Source organism: Gymnoscopelus microlampas (assembly GCF_963454915.1).
Source record: "Gymnoscopelus microlampas genome assembly, chromosome: 9".
NCBI classification, from domain to species: Eukaryota; Metazoa; Chordata; class Actinopteri; order Myctophiformes; family Myctophidae; genus Gymnoscopelus; species Gymnoscopelus microlampas.
In genome coordinates, this window is record NC_139946.1 from 33,116,490 (window position 1) to 33,136,986 (window position 20,497).

The 20,497-nt window shown below is 43.7% G+C and overlaps 1 protein-coding gene across 1 annotated transcript in view; it reads left to right on the forward strand.

Annotated features, from left to right (window-relative positions):
- Positions 1-20,497, forward strand: part of hmcn1 (hemicentin 1) — a 191,236-nt gene that overhangs the window by 160,505 nt on the left and 10,234 nt on the right. The window contains exons 62-104 of the mRNA XM_084066545.1: positions 64-195; positions 362-511; positions 817-976; positions 1,734-1,858; positions 2,106-2,289; positions 2,504-2,601; positions 2,886-3,164; positions 3,508-3,704; positions 3,853-3,934; positions 4,139-4,275; positions 4,496-4,637; positions 4,753-4,897; positions 5,221-5,348; positions 5,448-5,604; positions 5,845-5,966; positions 6,385-6,549; positions 6,901-7,008; positions 7,599-7,736; positions 7,836-7,970; positions 8,163-8,432; positions 8,908-9,098; positions 9,449-9,662; positions 10,048-10,182; positions 10,718-10,908; positions 11,207-11,288; positions 11,674-11,943; positions 12,172-12,342; positions 12,503-12,673; positions 13,060-13,230; positions 13,432-13,602; positions 13,762-13,932; positions 14,079-14,249; positions 14,466-14,612; positions 14,737-14,874; positions 15,027-15,148; positions 15,666-15,903; positions 16,516-16,578; positions 16,926-17,045; positions 17,290-17,424; positions 17,546-17,659; positions 17,787-17,912; positions 18,617-18,745; positions 20,041-20,409. Of these exons, the coding sequence (XP_083922671.1) occupies positions 64-195; positions 362-511; positions 817-976; positions 1,734-1,858; positions 2,106-2,289; positions 2,504-2,601; positions 2,886-3,164; positions 3,508-3,704; positions 3,853-3,934; positions 4,139-4,275; positions 4,496-4,637; positions 4,753-4,897; positions 5,221-5,348; positions 5,448-5,604; positions 5,845-5,966; positions 6,385-6,549; positions 6,901-7,008; positions 7,599-7,736; positions 7,836-7,970; positions 8,163-8,432; positions 8,908-9,098; positions 9,449-9,662; positions 10,048-10,182; positions 10,718-10,908; positions 11,207-11,288; positions 11,674-11,943; positions 12,172-12,342; positions 12,503-12,673; positions 13,060-13,230; positions 13,432-13,602; positions 13,762-13,932; positions 14,079-14,249; positions 14,466-14,612; positions 14,737-14,874; positions 15,027-15,148; positions 15,666-15,903; positions 16,516-16,578; positions 16,926-17,045; positions 17,290-17,424; positions 17,546-17,659; positions 17,787-17,912; positions 18,617-18,745; positions 20,041-20,409 (6,864 nt within the window). The remainder of the gene's footprint in view (positions 1-63; positions 196-361; positions 512-816; positions 977-1,733; positions 1,859-2,105; positions 2,290-2,503; positions 2,602-2,885; positions 3,165-3,507; positions 3,705-3,852; positions 3,935-4,138; positions 4,276-4,495; positions 4,638-4,752; positions 4,898-5,220; positions 5,349-5,447; positions 5,605-5,844; positions 5,967-6,384; positions 6,550-6,900; positions 7,009-7,598; positions 7,737-7,835; positions 7,971-8,162; positions 8,433-8,907; positions 9,099-9,448; positions 9,663-10,047; positions 10,183-10,717; positions 10,909-11,206; positions 11,289-11,673; positions 11,944-12,171; positions 12,343-12,502; positions 12,674-13,059; positions 13,231-13,431; positions 13,603-13,761; positions 13,933-14,078; positions 14,250-14,465; positions 14,613-14,736; positions 14,875-15,026; positions 15,149-15,665; positions 15,904-16,515; positions 16,579-16,925; positions 17,046-17,289; positions 17,425-17,545; positions 17,660-17,786; positions 17,913-18,616; positions 18,746-20,040; positions 20,410-20,497) is intronic.

Here is a 20,497-nt window from a genome sequence, read left to right on the forward strand (position 1 = left end):
CATGTTATTCCCACCGCTGTCTATAAGCAAAAGACTGGTCTTTCTTTCTCCCCACCCTCTCAGTACCTCCTAGCATAGATGGCCCAGCAGAGGAGAGGGTTATTGAAATCATCAGTAACCCAGTCACCTTCGCCTGTGATGCCACAGGCATCCCTCCTCCTAGACTCACCTGGCTGAAGAATGGACACACCATAGGTGAGTCTGGATAGTCAAAGCTCTGTCTGCCGTGAGAGCCAAATTGTCTGCATTTCATTCATCAACAGAAAACTAGAGTATGATAAAATGTCAGCTGATCAATCATTGTGTAATTTGTACTATATTAATACTATGCATCCTACATTTTTATTTGACTGTATTGTAGAGAATTCAGAGTCTCTGGAGCTGCACATCCTGTCAGGGGGCAGCAAGCTGCAGCTCGCCCGCTCACAGCTTTCAGACAGTGGCACTTACACCTGTGTGGCTTCCAATGTGGAGGGCAAGGCACGCAAGAGCTACCACCTCACCATACAAGGTGCACTCACAATCTACTTTGAACCCATAGTCAACAATAGCTCACACTGCTGTTTTTGCTGTTTTTGGTTTGTTAGTTTTTTTATACGGACTCAAGCTGGTTCATCTCCATGCAAGTTGAGTTCAAAGATAACCCTGTGGATATGTTTTTGTCTTTACCTTTTCAAAATAAATACTGTACAAATAGCTATCACTGGTATCACTGTCCCATCTCATTTCAGATATACTCATTTGATTTACAAACTGACTGATTTCTCAAGATTGTATTGTTTTGTGAGTGACTTAACACCAGTGCTTCTCTCCCAGTCCCTCCCAGTATCTCTGGCTCGGAACTGCCGAGTGACATGGGAGTTCTGCTGAATGACAGCATCCAGCTGGTGTGCCGTGCCCAGGGCACGCCTCCCCCCAAAATCCAGTGGCTGAAGGACGGGGAGGTCGTCAGCAGGACGAGGAGCAAAGCTCTCAGGTAACGTTACAGTCAGTGAAGGTCAGAGTCTGGTCAATATAGAAGAAGGAAGAGGCCGGAATCATGTTGTTTTGTTTAACTACATAAACACTAGCGCCCCTATTCTGCCATAATACGCAAACCATCAGCAAAAATAGCAGATCTATCATCTACAAGCTCACAATGTGCCGCAATTCAACGCGTTGTGAGCCTGTAGATATGCTATTTTCGTGGAAGAGATGTGGTGTTGTAGAGCAGTGGTTTTCAACCAGTGGTCTGGGGACCACCAGTGGTCCTTGGGGGAGTACCAGGGGGTCCCCAGCAAAACGAGTTAACATAGCGTCAGAATCATTTTAACAGCTTAGTTTTGGCTATTCAAAAATCTTGAAAATGTGTGCAAATCTTTGAATATATTTACAATACATTACATACATTTTTAACTCAAATCTTTGCTTCTGGGGGTCCCTGGCACAAAACATTTTCAGATGGTGGTCCGCGGCCAAATGTATATCAATTTAGGGGTCCTTGGCATGAAAAAGGTTGAAAACCACTGTTGTAGAGGGAAAAAAGAAGGAATCAAGTATAGACTCCTGGTGGGACCCCGTTCAACGAAATATATACCGTACTGTAGGGTTTATGTGGTTAATTGGAAAAGTTGTTGATCAGAAAGAATGATGGAGAGGGCAGAAAGAGAGAGGCCTTGAGCTTAGAGTTAATGTGGAAGATATTTCTGTTATTGCTGATAACTTAATGGATGGCTCCTGTTTCCTTGGTGTAGGATCAGTCCCGATGGCAGCACACTGACCATATCAAGAGCTCATACTTCAGACAGTGGAAAGTACACCTGTGTGGCTACCAACACAGCTGGAGAGGAGGATAGGATTTTCAACCTCAACGTGTATGGTGTGTTCAAAGTTTTGGCTTCGTACTGATTGGCTGGATTATCCCACTTATAATATGGCCACTTGACAGTGATTAAAATCCATGTTGTTTTGAATGCTAGCTAACAGCCGTTAGTAATCGGAATAGATTTTTCTCTGTGGCCATAAATTCTGTATATAAAGTATACTGTAACTATTTCACTCCCTATGTATTACAACATACTGTATTATTTATCCATTGTACATTTCATGTGCCCTATGGTCTGTAGTGCCTCCTGTGATAGAAGGCAACAGTGTAAAGGCAGATGTGTTGACCACCATTCTGGACAGTTCAATCAACATTGAGTGTGTGGCGACAGGCTCCCCTCCGCCCCAGCTCAACTGGCTGAGGAATGGCCTTCCACTGCCGGTCTCTTCCCACATACGACTGCTCTCCGCTGGACAGGTGCTCCGGTAGGTCAGTGGTCAGGGAGTTAAGGATGAAATGGTTGTGGCAGAGATACAACAAGATCATTGAGTTGCATTATACGTTCCTCCTCATGGAAAATCATGGAATATAAAAAATGTTTACAAAGATGCTGACATTGAAGATCATAATAGTGTTTTTTTTGTGTATCAAAAGGCTAATGTAGGGTACATGTATGTTGTGTCATTTTCCATCTATCAGGATAACTCGAACCCAGGTGTCTGATGGTGGCGCATATACCTGTGTGGCATCGAACAGGGCAGGAGTAGACAATAAGCATTACAACCTACAGGTGCATGGTGAGTCTCAACAAGTTACATCACTTACCTGGATCTGAGGAACAAAATCAAAGTTTGTGTGGAATAATGAAGTCACATAAATCACCTTTTATAATTAAGATGAATGTGTTTCCATTGACTACAGATTTGTATTTGTAACGGAACAGATTTTCTCATATGAATATTGTTCCAATAATCTAATAAACAAAACTGTGGCAATATTTTGGGTTAGATTTATTTTGGTGAATTAAAAAAATATTAAACACAGCCCTCAACCTTGACTTCTTTTAAACTTCTTATGACAGTCCCTCCCAGTCTAGATGGAGCGGGCAGCACAGAGGATGTGACGGTAGTGAGAGGGAACCTGGCCTCTCTGCTCTGTGTCGCTGATGGGACGCCCACCCCCATCATGTCCTGGCTCAGAGAGGGGGAGACTCTGGCTGCTGACCCCCACTTCAGCCTCCTCAACCTGGGCACCACCATGCAGATCACCCGAGCCAAGGTCAACCATACTGGCCGCTACACGTGCATGGCTAACAACACCGCAGGACAAGCTAGCCGTCACTTCAACGTCAAAGTGCTCGGTGAGAGAAAGGCCCGAATTATACTTTTTATTATTTTTATTATTATTGGGCAATGGTGTCACACAAGCCGAAAATAGCCGGTATAAGCCCACACTGCGTAGCTTCCATGACATGTTGTGAATTTATAGATCTGCTATTTTCGATCTGCGATGTCATCACACAATAAATTAGGCAAAGTTAACACAAAAGTCTGAATAATCCTGCAACTCCCAATGACAGACTTTTAGAATGAATTAGTCTTGAAGTCAGTCAATCCATCGCCCTTCATTACAACGCTCTGTATTTTCTTGATATATGGTGTCACAATGGGGGTAAAATTGTTATTGTACATTTTGTCATTCAGACCCTCCACGAATCAACGGTTCCAGTGTACCTTCGGAGGTATCTGTGGTTGTGAACCATGTTCTGGAGCTGCAGTGTGAGGCCTCAGGTATCCCTACCCCCAGCCTCACCTGGATGAAGGACGGACGCCCCCTCCCTCAGACAGACAGCGTCCAGCTCCTCCGCGGAGGGGAAGTGCTCCGTGTGGCCTCTGCACAGGTCAGAGGAACCAGTACTCTGTTTGTTTGTTTTCTTACTGTGAATTTAATTAGAGCTTGTTTAAAAGCTTAAAAACAACGTATGATTTAATATAATACTTCTTTCAATCCTCGTCTCACGTGACATTGTTTTTATTTGTATTCCACAGTTGGAGGACACAGGCAGATACACCTGTCTGGCCAACAGTCCTGCTGGAGACGATGACAAGGAGTTCCTGGTCAGAGTGCATGGTGGGTAATGTGGTAAAATACACTACAGCATGCGTTGATGCTGCATGAAAAGTTTGCTGTTGCATGCATTAGTAACACCACCCAAAAATGTAACATGACTGTATTCCATTTGTAATTGCTGGTTGGTTGTTTAGACAAAGGTCCTTAAAATCACTGATTGTAATATATTTCCGTGCTGTTCTCCATTTTGTTGTGCTGTAACAGTTCCTCCTAATATTGCTGGTGAGAGCACACCACAGGACGTGTCAGTGCTGCAGAACAGACAGGTGACTCTAGAGTGTAAATCTGATGCTGTTCCACCTCCTACTCTCACCTGGCTTAAGGATGGAAAACCCCTGCAGGTGAGACATTTATTCTTTCTCAAATACTAAAAACGTATTTAATGATTGATTTTGTGAAACAGTAACAAAATCTTGAACATGTTCCTGTGTGTGTGTGTGTGTGTGTGTGTGTGTGTGTGTGTGTGTGTGTGTGTGTGTGTGTGTGTGTGTGTGTGTGTGTGTGTGTGTGTGTGTGTGTGTGTGTGTGTGTGTGTGTGTGTGTGTGTGTGTGTGTGTGTAGGCCTCTGCTCGTCTGCGTGTTCTGTCCAGTGGTCGTTACCTGCAGATCAACATGGCTGAGCTGAGTGACGGGGCTCAGTACACGTGTGTAGCGAGCAACATCGCCGGCAAAACCACTCGACAATTTAACCTGGCTGTCAACGGTAGGTTCATCAGATTATATCAACAGAGATACTGTTGATATACCATATACCAAGGATTATGCACAGAAACAGAAAGGCATGAATAACATGTCTGTGTGTTTACTGGTCCCCGTAGTGGCCCCTACCATCCGGGAAGGTCCTCTGGCTGTGTCGGTGCACATAAACAAGCCAGTGGTGTTGGAGTGTATAGTTAGTGGTGTACCCCTGCCTCGTGTCACCTGGAGGAAACATGGGGCCGTACTGTCAGCAAACAACCTCAGGTCAGGCTGCATTATTATCTACATTGCTATGATTATGTAACTGAGTCAAATGACGTGTGTCTGAAGGTTCCTACTGCGTAGTACTGACTGGCAACAACTTTTTCTCAATCAAAGATTGTGTGTTCCATAGTCAGCAGTGTATTGTTTGGCAGTGTGTTAAAACATTCCTCTTGGTGAACAGTTTCCTATGAGTGCTTCCATGACAAGGTCATCTGATCATGAAGGCATTGTTTTGTTTTGTGTTTTGCAATTGTTGCTATTTATTTCCCAAAACGGCCATGCCATGATTGGATCTTCCTCATATTGTATGAACACTGGTGCAGGTACACATTTGCAGAGGATGGATCTTTACACATCCACTCTGCCCAGGTGACCGATACAGGCCGCTACCTGTGCATGGCCACCAACCAGGCTGGAACACAACGCAAGAGAGTGGATCTGCAAGTATATGGTGAGAAGAGTGCAGTGACTTCATAAAACGCACATCCATACGCATGTGCATATTTACAGCGTACGCTCACACATACTGACTGATTTTTCTCTCTTGCAGTGCCCCCTTCTATCGCTGAGGGTCGCACCAATGTAACCGTGACAGTGAACCTTCTGACCACCCTGTCCTGTGAGGCCACCGGCATCCCCAAACCCACCGTTACCTGGACGAAGAACGGCCGGGCCATTAATACAGACCAAAACCAGAATATGTACAGGTTGATCCAGGTTTTCCTCCCTCTCTGTTTATTACCTCAAGCTCTTTTTAAATTAGTTCAGGGCTCATATCAGCAGACAAAACGTATATGCAAATGTCAACCAAATGTATTTCTATACTGTCCTAGCAATCAAAATGTCTGTCTACGGCTACACTGTAGCCATTATACAGTATTTGTACATAATGTAAGGTCAAGAACCTGAATGTCATTGAAGTAAGTTTTGCATTGCTTCTTTTTCAGGTTACTTTCATCGGGTTCGCTTGTGGTCATAGCACCCACAGTGGAGGACACAGCAGTGTATGTGTGTGTGGTCTCTAACGATGCAGGGGAGGACTCCAGAGCCATTAACCTCACTGTACAAGGTCAGTGACACCACTGGTACTTTATTTGACATATTGAAAACAGAAAGTTGATTTAATTGGCAGTTCCATTTCAAGAGCAAGAGCCGGGAGTGTTTGTCCATCCATCCTTGGAACAAAGTAGTTAATAACTGATGAGAATATATTTCTCTTCAAATTAACTGTATGCACAGGAGTTTGAATTTGAAATTGTGTTCACCTATGTTCAGATAGAACCTCCTAGCAAACCTTAATGCTGCTCATTAGTAGCTATTCACCTATCAATGGCTAAGAACAACCAGATGTAACAGCTGGGATTGTTGTAATGTAGACCTACAAGCGAGGACAAAGACTTACAGTCAATACGTGTCTGTTCTCTTTGATTTATTCAAAAACTAACATTTTCATTTGATTTTCTAACTCCCATCGTGCACCTTCTCAGTTCCTCCATCTATAGCAGACGAGGCTACAGAGCTTGTGGTGAACAGACTGTCCCCAGTGGTCATTGGCTGTACTGCGTCTGGGGTCCCAGAGCCTGTTCTGCACTGGAGCAAGGATGGCATGAAGCTGGCTATAGCTGGATCAGGATATAGCATCCTGCCCTCAGGTTAGAGTCAGAGATGGATAAAATAAATGTTAAAATAATTTTAAATGTTAGAAGAAGTAACTGAGGTCTGCATGACATTAGCCTACTGGACAACTGAAACTAATGAAACTGGTATCCCCATCAAGATTAGATACAATATTATGAAATGTACAATTTGTTACGCAGGTCAAATACAACTTGAATCATATATTGAATTGACTGCTATGACCCATGCTCTTTGACTATAATATAATATAATATAATATAATATGTTAAATAATATGCACACTGTACATCATCAGTTGCGATCTAATCTCCAGTATATAGCCCGTGTTTTGAGATTACACATGTACCGTTCTCTTCCAAATTCAGGTCCAATAGAAATCACATCAGCTGAGTTGAGTCATGCTGGACGCTACTCCTGTATGGCCAAGAACGCTGCAGGCTCTGCCCACAGGCATGTGCAGCTCACTGTACAGGGTAAGTAAGAAAGACACACTTTAGACATCCTGGAATGGCAAATTAGATATAGTCTGAATTACTTGCTTTTAAGGATGTACAGTTGTGGACATGGCTTGACTATGGTCTTGGACGGTGTTCTGTTCTAATTAGCTCTAGCTAATGGCTTTTCTAGGGGCGAACATTCTGTGGAAAATGCAGATCCACAAGCCGATCTCACACACAAGACTGGTTTGGTGAGGAGGGAAAAAAGGGAAGGGGCCTAGTATAGATCCCTGGAGGACCCCGGTCAACGAAGGGTTGAAGTGGGTTCAAGTGGCTAATAAATGTATATAAAAACATACAGTCTGGTACACTTCTGATGCCTGTTCAGTGTCTTATTTTGTGCCTCCACACTGAATACGACAATTTCAAGGATAAAGACTCACAGATTTTCAGGTCAACTAAAATAACAAGGAATCCCTTTTTATTATCAACCACATTAACCCATCCTCATGCATCATTACTAAGCATACAGTACCAATACTACAGTATAACATTACTCAAATGTTTTTTGTTTTTCTTTACTTATCGTTCTAATTGCGTCTCTCTTCCTCTACCACCCTCCTCAGAGATCCCAGTGATCCAGACCCATCCTCCCACCCTGGATGTGATACTGAACAACCCCATCACTCTGCCCTGCAGGGCCACAGGCTTCCCCAGACCCACCATCACCTGGCAGAAGGAGGGCATCAACATTCACACTGCAGGTATCAATGCTGTTGTTAGTGCTTCTGTTGTTGTTGTTGTTGTTGTCCACCCACTCCAACACAGGTAAATAACAGTGAGTATCGCTGACTTCACTCTAGGAGGTGGTTTCACAGTGCTACCAAATGGAGGATTGCAGATATCCAAGGCTTCTGTATCTGACTCTGGAACGTACATGTGTGTGGCTCAGAATCCTGCTGGCACTGCCCTGGGAAAGACCAAACTCAGAGTGCAGGGTAAGTCCGCGGGGGTTTACTGACGGCACACGTCACTGGTGACGTGTGGCGTGCTTTCCACCTGCGATCCCTCTGGTTATCTTTTCACTGAATCATCACTCCCACCCTTTCGGGTAGCGTTAATAAAGCATTGGTTAAAAGGAGATTATGAACAAGTGTACAGTAACAATGGTTTCCCACTGTGTCCTGCAGTCCCTCCAGTGATCAGCTCCAACACCCAGAGTTACCTGGCTCCCCTGGACTCCTCTGTGACTTTACATTGTCAAACAGAGGGCTCCCCATCCCCCTCCATCACCTGGCACAAAGACGGGCAGCCGCTACGCGAATCTGTGCGTCAGCGGGTGCTCAGTTCAGGATCCCTGCAGATTGCCTTCGTCCAGCCCAGTGATACAGGACGATACACCTGTAGTGCTGCCAACGTAGCTGGTACAGCTAGTGCGGAGATGAGCCTTACTGTTCAGAGTAAGTTACACTCAACTCAATTTGAGCAAAAACTGTCTAGCAGTAGTTTAAACGCTCAACTTGTTCAGCCCCAACTAAAATATCAAACAATTCCAAAGAAAGAAGCTCATTTATGATTTTTTTATGTTACAATTATTGTTAAATAGATATTCCCATTGTAATCATTGCTATAGCGTGTTTGTTCAGTAACAGGGGTTTATCCATCTCTCTAGCTCTTAGTGATAGCTAGAGAGATAGGGTGACCCCTGTTACTGCACTAACACTTTATAGCAATGATTACTACCAGAATATAGAGCTTCAACTTGCCAACCGCCGTAAAATAAAAAGAAGAAGAAGAAGAGCTTCAACAAAAAGTTGAAGTTTTTGTTTTAATCAAAATATATAACTTACAGCACCTTTAATATATTATTATGTATTGATGGAATATAATGCATTAAACATTTTCTTCCATCACTGTGTTCAACCATCTCTCCAGTACCTCCCTCCATCCGTGGTGCAGAATTAGACATAGCCGTGGTGGAGAACAGCCAGGCCCAGTTGGTGTGTGTGGCAGAAGGGGTCCCCCAGCCCAGCCTGTCCTGGGAGAAGGAGGGTACCCCTATCAGCGAAAGCACTGGGGAGTATACCATCCTGCCTTCTGGGGAGTTGGTTGTAGACAACGCCCAGGTGAGAATTAGACTGAAAATACATTTGACAGCCAAACAGAGTGTGTGGTTTGTTGTCGGACGTCTGGCGCAGCAGGTAGCACATGCAATAAATTAGACTTATTATCAGCAGGGGTGTAAAAAGTACTCAAATATTTTACTTAAGTAAAAGTATCAATACTGCAATGTACTATGTTACAAGTAAAAGTCCAGAATCATTTACTTGAGTAAAAGTACAAAAGTTTGATGGAATTGTGCATATTGATCCGACTGTGTGTTGTGACTATGTATTGTATTTGGTGTGACAGGTGTGTATTGTTCTGGTATCATAATTGGTATTTCCTTCTTCACTCCCCTGTGTTTGCCCACTAGCCTGAAGACGCAGGCAGCTACACCTGTGTGGCCACTAATGCAGTGGGACAGGACAGCAGGACAATGACACTGTCTGTGCACACTCACCCTGCCTTCACAGAGTTGCTGGGGGATGTGGCTCTCAACAAGGGAGAACGTCTTCTTCTGGCCTGTGGGGTTACTGGCATCCCCCCTCCCAAAATCTCCTGGGCCTTCAACAACAACATCATCCCAGGTATATTATGACCACAGCTCCCATATATATAGTACACACACACACACACACACGTGTGTGCGCACGCGCACGCATTATTTCCCAAATCTAGAAATGAAGATACTTTTGTGTTGTTAATATAGTGTCACTGATGCACGACAAACAGTAAATATAAGACAAAATGTAGACATTTGTATTTGTTTTTCCCCCCTGAAATGTTATCCTTAAGCAGAAAGTTATGCTTTCGATCTTTTTATGTGTTGACTATAGACAAAATATGGACTCAACTGTCTAACTGCACAGGAATACCATGTGAATGATAGAATTGAGTTGTGGTGTTCTTAAGCTTTCAGTGGTCAACCAACTGGGTCTATTCATGTGTTCTTTTTGTGTTATGGTGCTGTAGCTCACTATGACCACATGAATGGTCACAGTGAACTGGTGATAGAACACGTGACTAAAGATGACTCTGGCACCTACTCCTGCGTGGCAGAAAACAGTGTGGGAACCATCAAGTCACTGGGTTTTGTCTATGTCAAAGGTAAGAGATCACCTGACCTGAATTTAGCCTTATTATAGCGCCACCAGGTGGCAGATTGTTATATTGCTCCTACAGATTTTGTCCAAACATCATGCAAATCGGTATACATTATCTCTATGGTCATGTGATCAAGACAGCTCTGTCTGATTTTTCATATTCCATCCTGATTGGCGAATTCAAACCGGTGCTGGCCCACAATAACCTACCTGACCTGGTGGAGACCTGTGCTCCGAGGAGCACTTTTTCTAGTTCCATTTGAATCATGTATGCTCCCAGCAACATCCCTCTGACATTTTGGACACACTACTTATTTTGAACGTTTCATTTAGTTTTATGCGGCACCAGCAACAAGATGACCTTATAAGACAAATTCAAACTTCCCATTTAATCTCAAGACAAAACCATTGGTCCAAACTGGTTTATAGTTTTAGGAATGTATGTATGATTAAGTGCAGATTTTCTTTTATGCCCCTTTATTTTCATTTGTGTGGAATATTATAATCATAAGTGAGTTATGCTCTTTGTGTGCGTGCAGAGCCGCCCATCATTGACGGGGACCTCCACTCCAACCGCATCGAACCGCTGGGAGGCAATGCCATTCTCAACTGTGAGGTTCGAGGAGATCCTCTACCTACCATTCAATGGAGCAAGAAGGGTGTCAACATCCAGATCAGCAACCGCATTCGCCAGCTGGACAATGGCTCTCTAGCAATCTATGGCACAGTGGTAGGAAAACAAACTAGAAAAAGTTTTTAAAGAAAAGAAAATGTTATTACTTTATTTTGTAATATCGTACTTACAGTATTGTGTAATTATACATTTAAGCAAAGTACAATGGTAAAATAAAAATGCTTGCACTTTAACATAGTCAGCACCGTAGTCAGCACCATAGTCAGCATCATAGTCATTAACATAGTCAGCACCATAGTCATTAAATGTGTGTGTTTTTTTTATTTACAAGTTATTGTGATTCTTTTTTGTATTATGTTTAGTTAATCATTTGTATTGTTTGGTTTTTTTTCAGGGTGAAGATGCAGGGAACTACATGTGTGTGGCAACCAATGATGCCGGAGTGGTTGAAAGGAGTGTCACACTCACCTTGCAAAGTAAGGGTCTTTTTTATTTATTTTTGTTTTTATTTATTTAATCGTGAAACACATTGCATAGTACCTAATCTTTACACCAAAATTGCGAATGGGAAATCAAATACATTTAAGTCTCAACCATTTAAATCCTCTGTGTTTGTTGACCGGGTTCCGGGGTCTGTACTTGGTCCACTCCTTTTCCCCCCTCTTCACCACATATCTTTACCAGAATATAGCCGATCTATAAGCTCCGAACGCATCATGTTGCGACACATTGTGAGCATTGAGATCTGCTATTATCTCCAAATGTATACCTATAATGACATGCCCAGAATAGGGATGCTAGGCTGTGTGGTTCAAAATATTTAAAAGTCAATTAAAGAGTAAGTCTTCTCTCTCATCCCAGGTACACCCACCATTGTTGTAGAGCCGGTGGAGACAGTGGTGGATGCAGGGACCACGGTGGTGATGAACTGCCAAGCGGCTGGTGAGCCCACTCCAGTCATAGAGTGGTCCCGCCAGGGACGCCCCATGCTGGCCAATGACCGTTTCTCCGTCCTCTCCAACGGCTCCCTCAGGGTCAGCAGTGCCCAGAAGGAGGACACGGCAGAGTACGAATGTGTGGCTAGGAATCTCTTAGGATCAGTGCTGGTCAGGGTCACTTTCACTGTACGAGGTGAGTCACAAGTCTTGGTTTTCAGTTTTTCATTACATTTTGATTTTGTGCATCTGTCTCTAAAGCTACAAGCTGCTGACCCATTATGCTACCAAAGATTCTCATGTGTAACTCAATGGCTATAGTATTATTGCAACAATGCCACTATTAGGTTTTGTTAATTCTATGTTATATTCTGTAATTGTAGTAAAATTGTTAACCAAATAGCAATGATCTTTTGTGCTCCAGTACATGGTGGCTATTCAAAGTGGACGGAGTGGGGACCATGCAGTGTGTCCTGTGGTGCTGGGACCCAGAAGAGGCTGCGACAGTGTAACAATCCTCGACCCGCCAATGGAGGGCGCCACTGTGCAGGGTTAGACACTGAGAAACGCAGCTGCCAGGGAAAACCATGTCCAGGTAAGCATCCTTTGAAAAGACAGAATCTACATGTGCATGTATGTACAGTACACATGAATGCTTCTGTGCATGCTTTCAGGTACATACACACATACTGCATGCGAGTGTGTACTGTATCTGTGTGTTCAATATCAAGGTTGTGCACTTTATTTTGTGACAGTGGATGGTAACTGGTCAGAATGGTCCTCCTGGGAAGAATGTTCTCGCACCTGCGGTCAAGGTAACAGGACCAGAGTACGAACCTGCAGCAACCCTCCGGCACAGCATGGAGGCAGGCCGTGTGAGGGCAAGGCAGTGGAAGCCATTATGTGTAGCGTCAGACCCTGTCCTGGTGAGTCAGATCGCCCCAGCATCCCATTAGATATCTTCTGCAAGTACACTGATTATAATGCAACGTTAGCTGTTAGAATTTTGCCGTGCCGTCTATGTCTCTATTGAGTATATACTGTATGATTTTTTACGTGTATTGACTGTCTGATTTGGTTTATTTATTCGCACAATAAAAAAACAGAACAATGGCAACATTATTAAAACAATGCAGAAATAAGTGCAGGTGAGAAAAGGAAACCCATAAAGGGCTTATAAAGGTTCTCACCTAAAAATGATAAACAAGTAGTTAAACATAATAATCAAGTTAAACATAATAATCAAACATAAGACACGACAAACACAAATACCTTGAGTGCAAATTGACTGTGTATTGACTGTCTGCTACAGTGTCAGGTAACTGGGGTTCCTGGCTACCATGGAGCCCATGCAGTGAGACCTGTGGTAAGGGCATGCAGACCAGAGTCCGACTGTGTAACAACCCCCCTCCTGCGTTTGACGGGCCGCAATGCGAGGGCCCAGACACTCAAACACAAGTCTGCAAGGACAGGCCTTGTCCTGGTGAGTAGGAAGAAATTAATGGTTTAAAAGTTGTCACTAGTAATTATACATAACACCTTTCTAAATGGTATTGAACAATGTTTTACACAGTATAAATAGATAATAAATAAAACAATATAACAATATTTAATAATTACATTCAAACTGAAACCTGTTCCTCTCCTCTCCTCTCCTCCCCTCTCCTCTCCTCTCACCCTCCAGTGGATGGGAAGTGGTCATCATGGGTGAGCTGGGCAGCCTGCAGTGTTTCCTGTGGGGGAGGCACCAGACAGAGGACACGCCTCTGTGCTAGCCCCGCCCCTCAGAATGGTGGCAGGCAGTGTGAGGGCAACGACGTGCACATTGACTTCTGTAACAGTGACCCCTGCCCCAGTAAGTCACCCCATAATTTAATCCACTCTCCAGCTAGGTTGCACATAATGACACTGATGATAAATAAGCACAATGAAGATTAAGGCCATGCTGGAGATCAAACAATGTGTTGATTTATATATCTGTATCTTACTCTGTGTCTGTCTGTCTCTGTGTCAGTCCATGGTAACTGGGGTCCATGGAATAGTTGGGGTAGCTGCAGCAGGACATGTAATGGAGGCCAGGCGAGGCGCTACAGGACGTGTGACAACCCCAGACCAGCCAATGGAGGCAGAGCATGTGCGGGAGCAGACACACAGATACAGAGATGCAGCACAACCAACTGCCCTGGTAAGTGTGTGTGCGTGTGTGTACAGCAGATCTACAAGCTCAGCATCAAATTATCAAACAAATCAAATGATAGAATAATCGCTACAAAAATAATCGATAGTTGCTTGCAGCCCTAGTGTGCTCATATTTTGGATGTGATGTTGCAGTGGATGGTTCCTGGGGGGCGTGGCAGCCCTGGGGAGAGTGCTCAGCTACCTGTGGCGGCGGGGAGAGAACTCGACTCAGAATGTGCAATGGTCCATCTCCTAGCAATGGAGGTCGGCTGTGTCCGGGAGACTCCTCTCAGCTGTCCAAGTGTAACAGCCAGGCCTGTCCAGGTAATGTGTTTCTGTGTGTGTGTGTGTGTGTGTGTGTGTGTGTGTGTGTGTGTGTGTGTGTGTGTGTGTGTGTGTGTGTGTGTGTGTGTGTGCGTGTGTGCGTGTGTGCGTGCATGTGCTTACGAGTGAGTACTTACGTGCATGCTTTATATGGGTGAAGTGTTTGTATTTTATGTGTGTGTGTGTTTGTATTTTTATTTATTTATTGTTTTTCAGGTGGGCCCCAGACGGCTCGTGGCAGCATCATAGGAAACATCAATGACATTGAGTTTGGCATTGCCATCCTCAACGCCACCATCTCAGACAGCCAATCAGGAGGCAGAGTCGTACAGGCCACAATTTCCAATGTACCCAGGAACTTAGGTCAGTTTATCTTGTATCTGTTCCCATTGAACGTTTGCCACCTCCATGGAACCAATACGAGGCTGCTTAGCAGTAGACTAAGGCTCATAATAAAAAAAAATCTCTTTGTAACCTCTTATCCCAGGCCCAGCCATGAGGAAGCTGATCTCCCTTCTCAATCCCATCTACTGGACCACGGCACAGGAAGTAGGGGAGGCTGTCAATGGCTACACGCTGACAGGAGGCGTCTTCAGGAGGGAGACCCAGGTGGAGTTTGCCACAGGTAAGAGGCCGAAGCTCTGAATGTGTTTGGATTTGCTATTACCAAGTGGACCATCTTTGAAAAATAATGAGTTGTACAGATGAGATAATAATATTATCTGATGTTATTGTAGATGTATGTAGCATCTGTGTAATGTAATTGTTTGTTGGTAGGTGAGATCCTGAGGATGACTCATGTTGCCAGGGGGCTGGACTCCGATGGAGCGCTGCTGTTGGATATAGTAGTGAACGGACACATCCTACAGCTGCCCTCACATGCTGACATCAGCATCAAGGTACAGAGGCCACTACAGTACATCATACTATAATTCTAGTAACCTCTGTAGTGGTGGTGAGTACGTGAGTGAAGATACCCGGTTCTCCTCACTGGCTGGACCAATTGCTCTGATTTTGCACACAGCCATTGACCATTACCATCTGAACGCAACTGTGAAGCCCGTTTTTCAATTTCATCAAATCTCAGCTTCTTATTAGCGTTTTTGTGTCAAACACTGTCGCCGGATGCGCTGCGCCGACCGGGTATGGTCTAGTTAGTACTAACCAAGCTAACACACCCCATATGAATTCTATTAGCTGCAGATGTGTTTCTTACATCACATTGTACTCTAATGTCAGTCTTATGCAGCCTGCCATGTTTTTACCCTGCTGTCGTTTTTAACTTGAACATTGGTGGTTAAACCACTATTGTTGGCACAGACACCACACCAGCACCACTTTTATGAAACTTTGAAGTTTCATTAAATACGACCAAAGACATTCTATGTTGTGTCTAATGTGTTGTACTATATGCAGGACTACACAGAGGACTACATCCAGACTGGACCGGGGCAGCTGTATGCCCTGTCCACACGCATGTTCAGCATCGACAGGGAGAGCGTGCCTTACTCCTGGAACCACACCATCACCTACGACGTGTCCAAGGGCAAGATGCCTTATCTGGTGGAGACACTGCACGCCACGGCCATCAGCGCTCAGTACCACCCCCTGGAGGAGGTGCTGGAGTATAGCATTCATGCCACCATCGCCAAGGGTGAGATATCATGTTTTCATAAAGACAGAGTACGGTATCTAAACATTTTCTCCATCTATGGATCTACATGCTGCCACAATGACAGTTTTAAGGGACCATAGTGGTGGTCTGGCATATTCGGACTATTGAATACGACTCACGTTATACTTTATATTACTGCAGAGAATTTTCCAAGGCATAGCGTGGTTTGTTTGTTTGTTGGTTTTTGGATTCTGAAAATCAACTTGCAATGTTGATTTTCATACAACGTGTGGCATCACGATGCGTTGTGAGCTTGTAGATGGTTTATTTTAGCTATTTTTTCGATTTATTTGAAAAGTCTTGCGGAAAATAGTCAAACGTCCATGACTTATTAACCATGCAATGATGTTTAGCCAACATTGACTGAATTATTCAGGGAGGTTCGGTAGGCAGTTAACGGTAGGAAATTGTCTGTTCATGTACAATATATGGCTAAAGCTGTGAATAGACAATGACATGTATTGAAGCCAGTATGATTGTTTAATGAGCTTAATATTACACTCTGTAAACACACCTTGACTATCACCTTTAATCTGAGCTCTCTTTTTTCCCTTTGATATTTTTCTCTCTTACGTAACACCAATTACACAGGTGATCGCAGTAACCAGTGCCCTCACGGTTTCAGTCTGAATTCTGCTGGGCCCTATTGTGCAGGTAATGTGTCAAGAGTCTTATTTTTGTGGCAAATATATAGAAGTGAACAAATACAATAAGGATCTTTCTCTCACAAAACTCATCCATGTTTTAAAGTCAACTAATGAATTATAACTTTTATATTTATTATAACTTTTTCAATTAATCTAAATGTATACCGTATTACTACTACATGTGTTACTTGTTGAGAGTGTACAAATGTAACGAAAGTGGAGGATCCATTTGGTTCCATTTGTACAATCTGAGTTAAATTAATATGGAGGATTTTACTGTGTGCTGACACCCACGTGTTGTGACACACTGTGTGTGTAGTGTTTTGTGTGTTCATTGTTGTTTCTATGCTGCAGATGAGAATGAGTGTGAAGTGGGGAACCCCTGTTCACATGCCTGCCACAACGCCATGGGCACCTACTACTGCTCCTGTCCACGGGGACTCACCATATCTGCAGATGGAAGGACCTGTCAGGGTACTCAAAGCACACACAGCCTGTTAGCCTTCAATAGTAGCTTTCCATGTACTGTGGACGACTGTATTTCCATGTTACATATTCAGGCAGGCATACAGGACACATGTTGACACATGTATAGACAGATATACAGATATGTGCGTGTGCACACACATACACAGCATAAAAGACCAACGCCTACAATTAATATTACATGATAGACAAATACATTGTAATTCATTGAATTATCTGTCCTTGATCTCAGATATTGATGAGTGCTCGCTGGGCGGGCACATGTGCCATGATGCACAGGACTGTGAGAACACTATTGGCTCTTACCGGTGTGTCATGCGCTGTGGGAGGGGTTTCAGGAGGACCGCAGATGGTCTGAGTTGCACAGGTAAAATTAGTAAACTAATGTTCCATTCTTTTAATCTCAAAGTCATGCTGCTTGTTGTTATTCATGCTTTGAAGGCTTGATAATGTTGATTATGCTGTTTTTTAATACCATTCATTTACAGATGTGAATGAATGTCAGGAGTCCAACCCATGTAACCAGCACTGTCTGAACACTATTGGGAGCTATCGCTGTGCCTGTGAGCCAGGGTACCAACTCAGGAACCGCCGCTGTATAGGTTAGACAATTACTCTTGCATTGAAGTACCCCATACCATTACTTATAGTTTCCCCATTCCTTAAAGGAAAAACTTTACACTTATTAATCTACACAGTAACCTAACCTCTCCCGCTTTGTCTCCCCAGACATAAATGAGTGCAGACAGAGGGTTTGTCGCTCAGACCAGCAGTGTAAGAACTCACGTGGTAGTTACACCTGTATTGACCTGTGCCCCAATGGCATGACCAAAGGTGCCAACGGGACATGTGTAGGTGAGTGTTCAACCACTGGATGGAGGGACAGAGTTCCCTCTCACTCAGTTACCCTTGATAAATGCAGTTGCTAAATATCCAGAAGTGGACTGAATAGCCAAAACCTGAGCTAAAAGTACTGTTAAAATAATAATGACTCAAGTAGAAGTCAAAGTCAAAGTTTAAGACGGCGTAAAAAAGCACCTAGTGAAAAAACTCAAGTACTGATTTACTTAATAAGATCTGATTTATTATTTAAATAATCAGAGAAAGATTAACCTAACTGAAATGTCTAAAATGATATATGCTTGTGCAGTAGAAATAAACAAAATATAAACTTGCCATGTGCAAATATGGCCAAAACCTTCAAATAAATGATACACAATAATAAATGTAATCTTTACAAAATAACAAATTGAGGCAGACAAAGAAAGCAGCACATAACTATTGCATTTGGTAGTCTGTCCACTCATTCTTCATTTTGTATTCTTGCGTCACCTGCCGGCGCAGAGATGTTCTCTGTGCTGGGAAAGGCTATGTTTTGATGGTGAAATGGAGTCATGTGACAGAGCCTAAGCAAATACCAAATACATTTGTGTCACACATGACTTCAGTACACGTGCCTCCCAATCCCACAATTTCAACAAATGGTCAAAACGGTGTATTAATAATACTTGTTCTAACATGATGGTATTAAACGCTGTGTCCCTGTTGGCCTCCTGTAGACATTGACGAGTGCCGAGATGGGACCCATCAGTGCAGATACAACCAGATCTGTGAAAACACCAGAGGCAGTTACCACTGCACCTGCCCGCGGGGCTACCGCTCTCAGGGCGTGGGAAGACCTTGTGTCGGTATGTGCATTCCTTCTATCCCCACTTATCCCCCAAATCCTGCGCCCCCTTGTCACCCATCACCATCCCTCGCCAGACATATACACAGTATGTTAAATGAGCATGACAATGTGATTGCATTGATCCGACTGGAAACGATATTAGCGCAAGTGTAATAAAGGTGAGTCTAAGGTGTGTAATGATGACATAAACAGCAAGAAATATTTTGCCCTGGTTGATCCGCCCTCACTTCTATCACCTCCCATAACCCATCCCACCATCTGCATTGCTTCTGCCAGCAGAATCCTATTTTCTCTCTCTCTGACTCACCTCTGTTTAAATCACTGTTTAATCCTGCTGTCATTTGTCACATCGGGCTGACATTACATGCTTATGCAACTGCTTGCTTACATCACTATAACGCTGCAAAGAAGACCCCCCCAAAAAACTAACTCAATACCTTTCAGAGGACTAACATATTATAAGGTCTTTTAATTTAAAAATGTAAATTAATATTAATCCCATACATGGTCAGATAAAAGTAAGAGACAGGATAAGGAAGGACCAGATGAATGGAAAGGTACCCTGAAAATGAATGACCAGCACCTCTGTCTCTCATGGCTCTGTCATCTTTCACTCTCTTTCACCTTTCCAGTTTCAACCTCATACTTTGGGTACTGGCTACTTCTTGGAGTCGCTATGCTTTTGTAATGGCATACATTGACTGTCTCCCACCCCCCCATGTGACATCATTAACACTGGAATTTGATGTCTGTCTTTGTATAACATGCAATTAATTGGATATTGCACCTTATGTCAAAGATTAGTACAATTCTTTTTGTATTTTGACATTTGATTTGGATTTTTAGTCCATAGAAAAGAATGTCAAATTGAGTTATCATTCACAATCACGGTAATTTGAAGTAATCGTCTTCAAATCAGTGTTTGCATTTGATATGAGAGGTATTAACGTTATCCTCTCATTCAAATCATATGAATGTATTCATAGTCTCAATACATTTCTGTCTTAGGGACATGAAAATGTATTGTTATGCAATGGGGTAATTGACATTTGCCCTTTTCTTTGTCCCCTCTCATCTTCCTCCTCTATTTTCATGGCCTGCCCTTTCTCATTACCTTAATTTATGCCTCTGTCCTTTACTATTGATCATTCACCTCCCCTTTGATTACCCCTCAACAACCTCAATATTCCCTTACTTCCTCCACTATCTCTACCCCCTCCTTTCCTTCCATCCACCTTCTATGCCATCTTCCCTTCTTTCCCTGGTGCTGGTCTTTCTTTGTGCTGAGGGCAGACATTAATGAGTGCGAGCGGCTCCCTCAGCCCTGCGCCCACCAGTGCGTCAACACTCCGGGCAGCTTCAAGTGCACCTGCCCACCAGGGCGCCATCTGCTGGGGGATGGCAAGTCCTGCGCTGGGCTGGAGAGGCTGCCCACCTATGAGAGCTACTCATATGGCTACCGGGCCTCCCAGTCTTCCCCCGAGCAAAGCTCCTCTCAGCGCCTGTACCACAACCTGGCCTCTCACAGCTACCACTCCTATGGAGCCAGCATGGGGCAGCGCTATAGGAGTCGTAGCCGCAGAGAGACCCGCACGAAAAGCCCACAGTGGGGCGTCCTCGCCTGTCCACAGGGGTTTGAGGCCAGGGGTGGCCTCTGCCTAGGTAACTATAGAGGATAGGCAGGACTAAGATGGAGAGAGCAGATCATGGAGATGTTTTTATGAATCTGCTTGCTGTACTGAACTTTGCT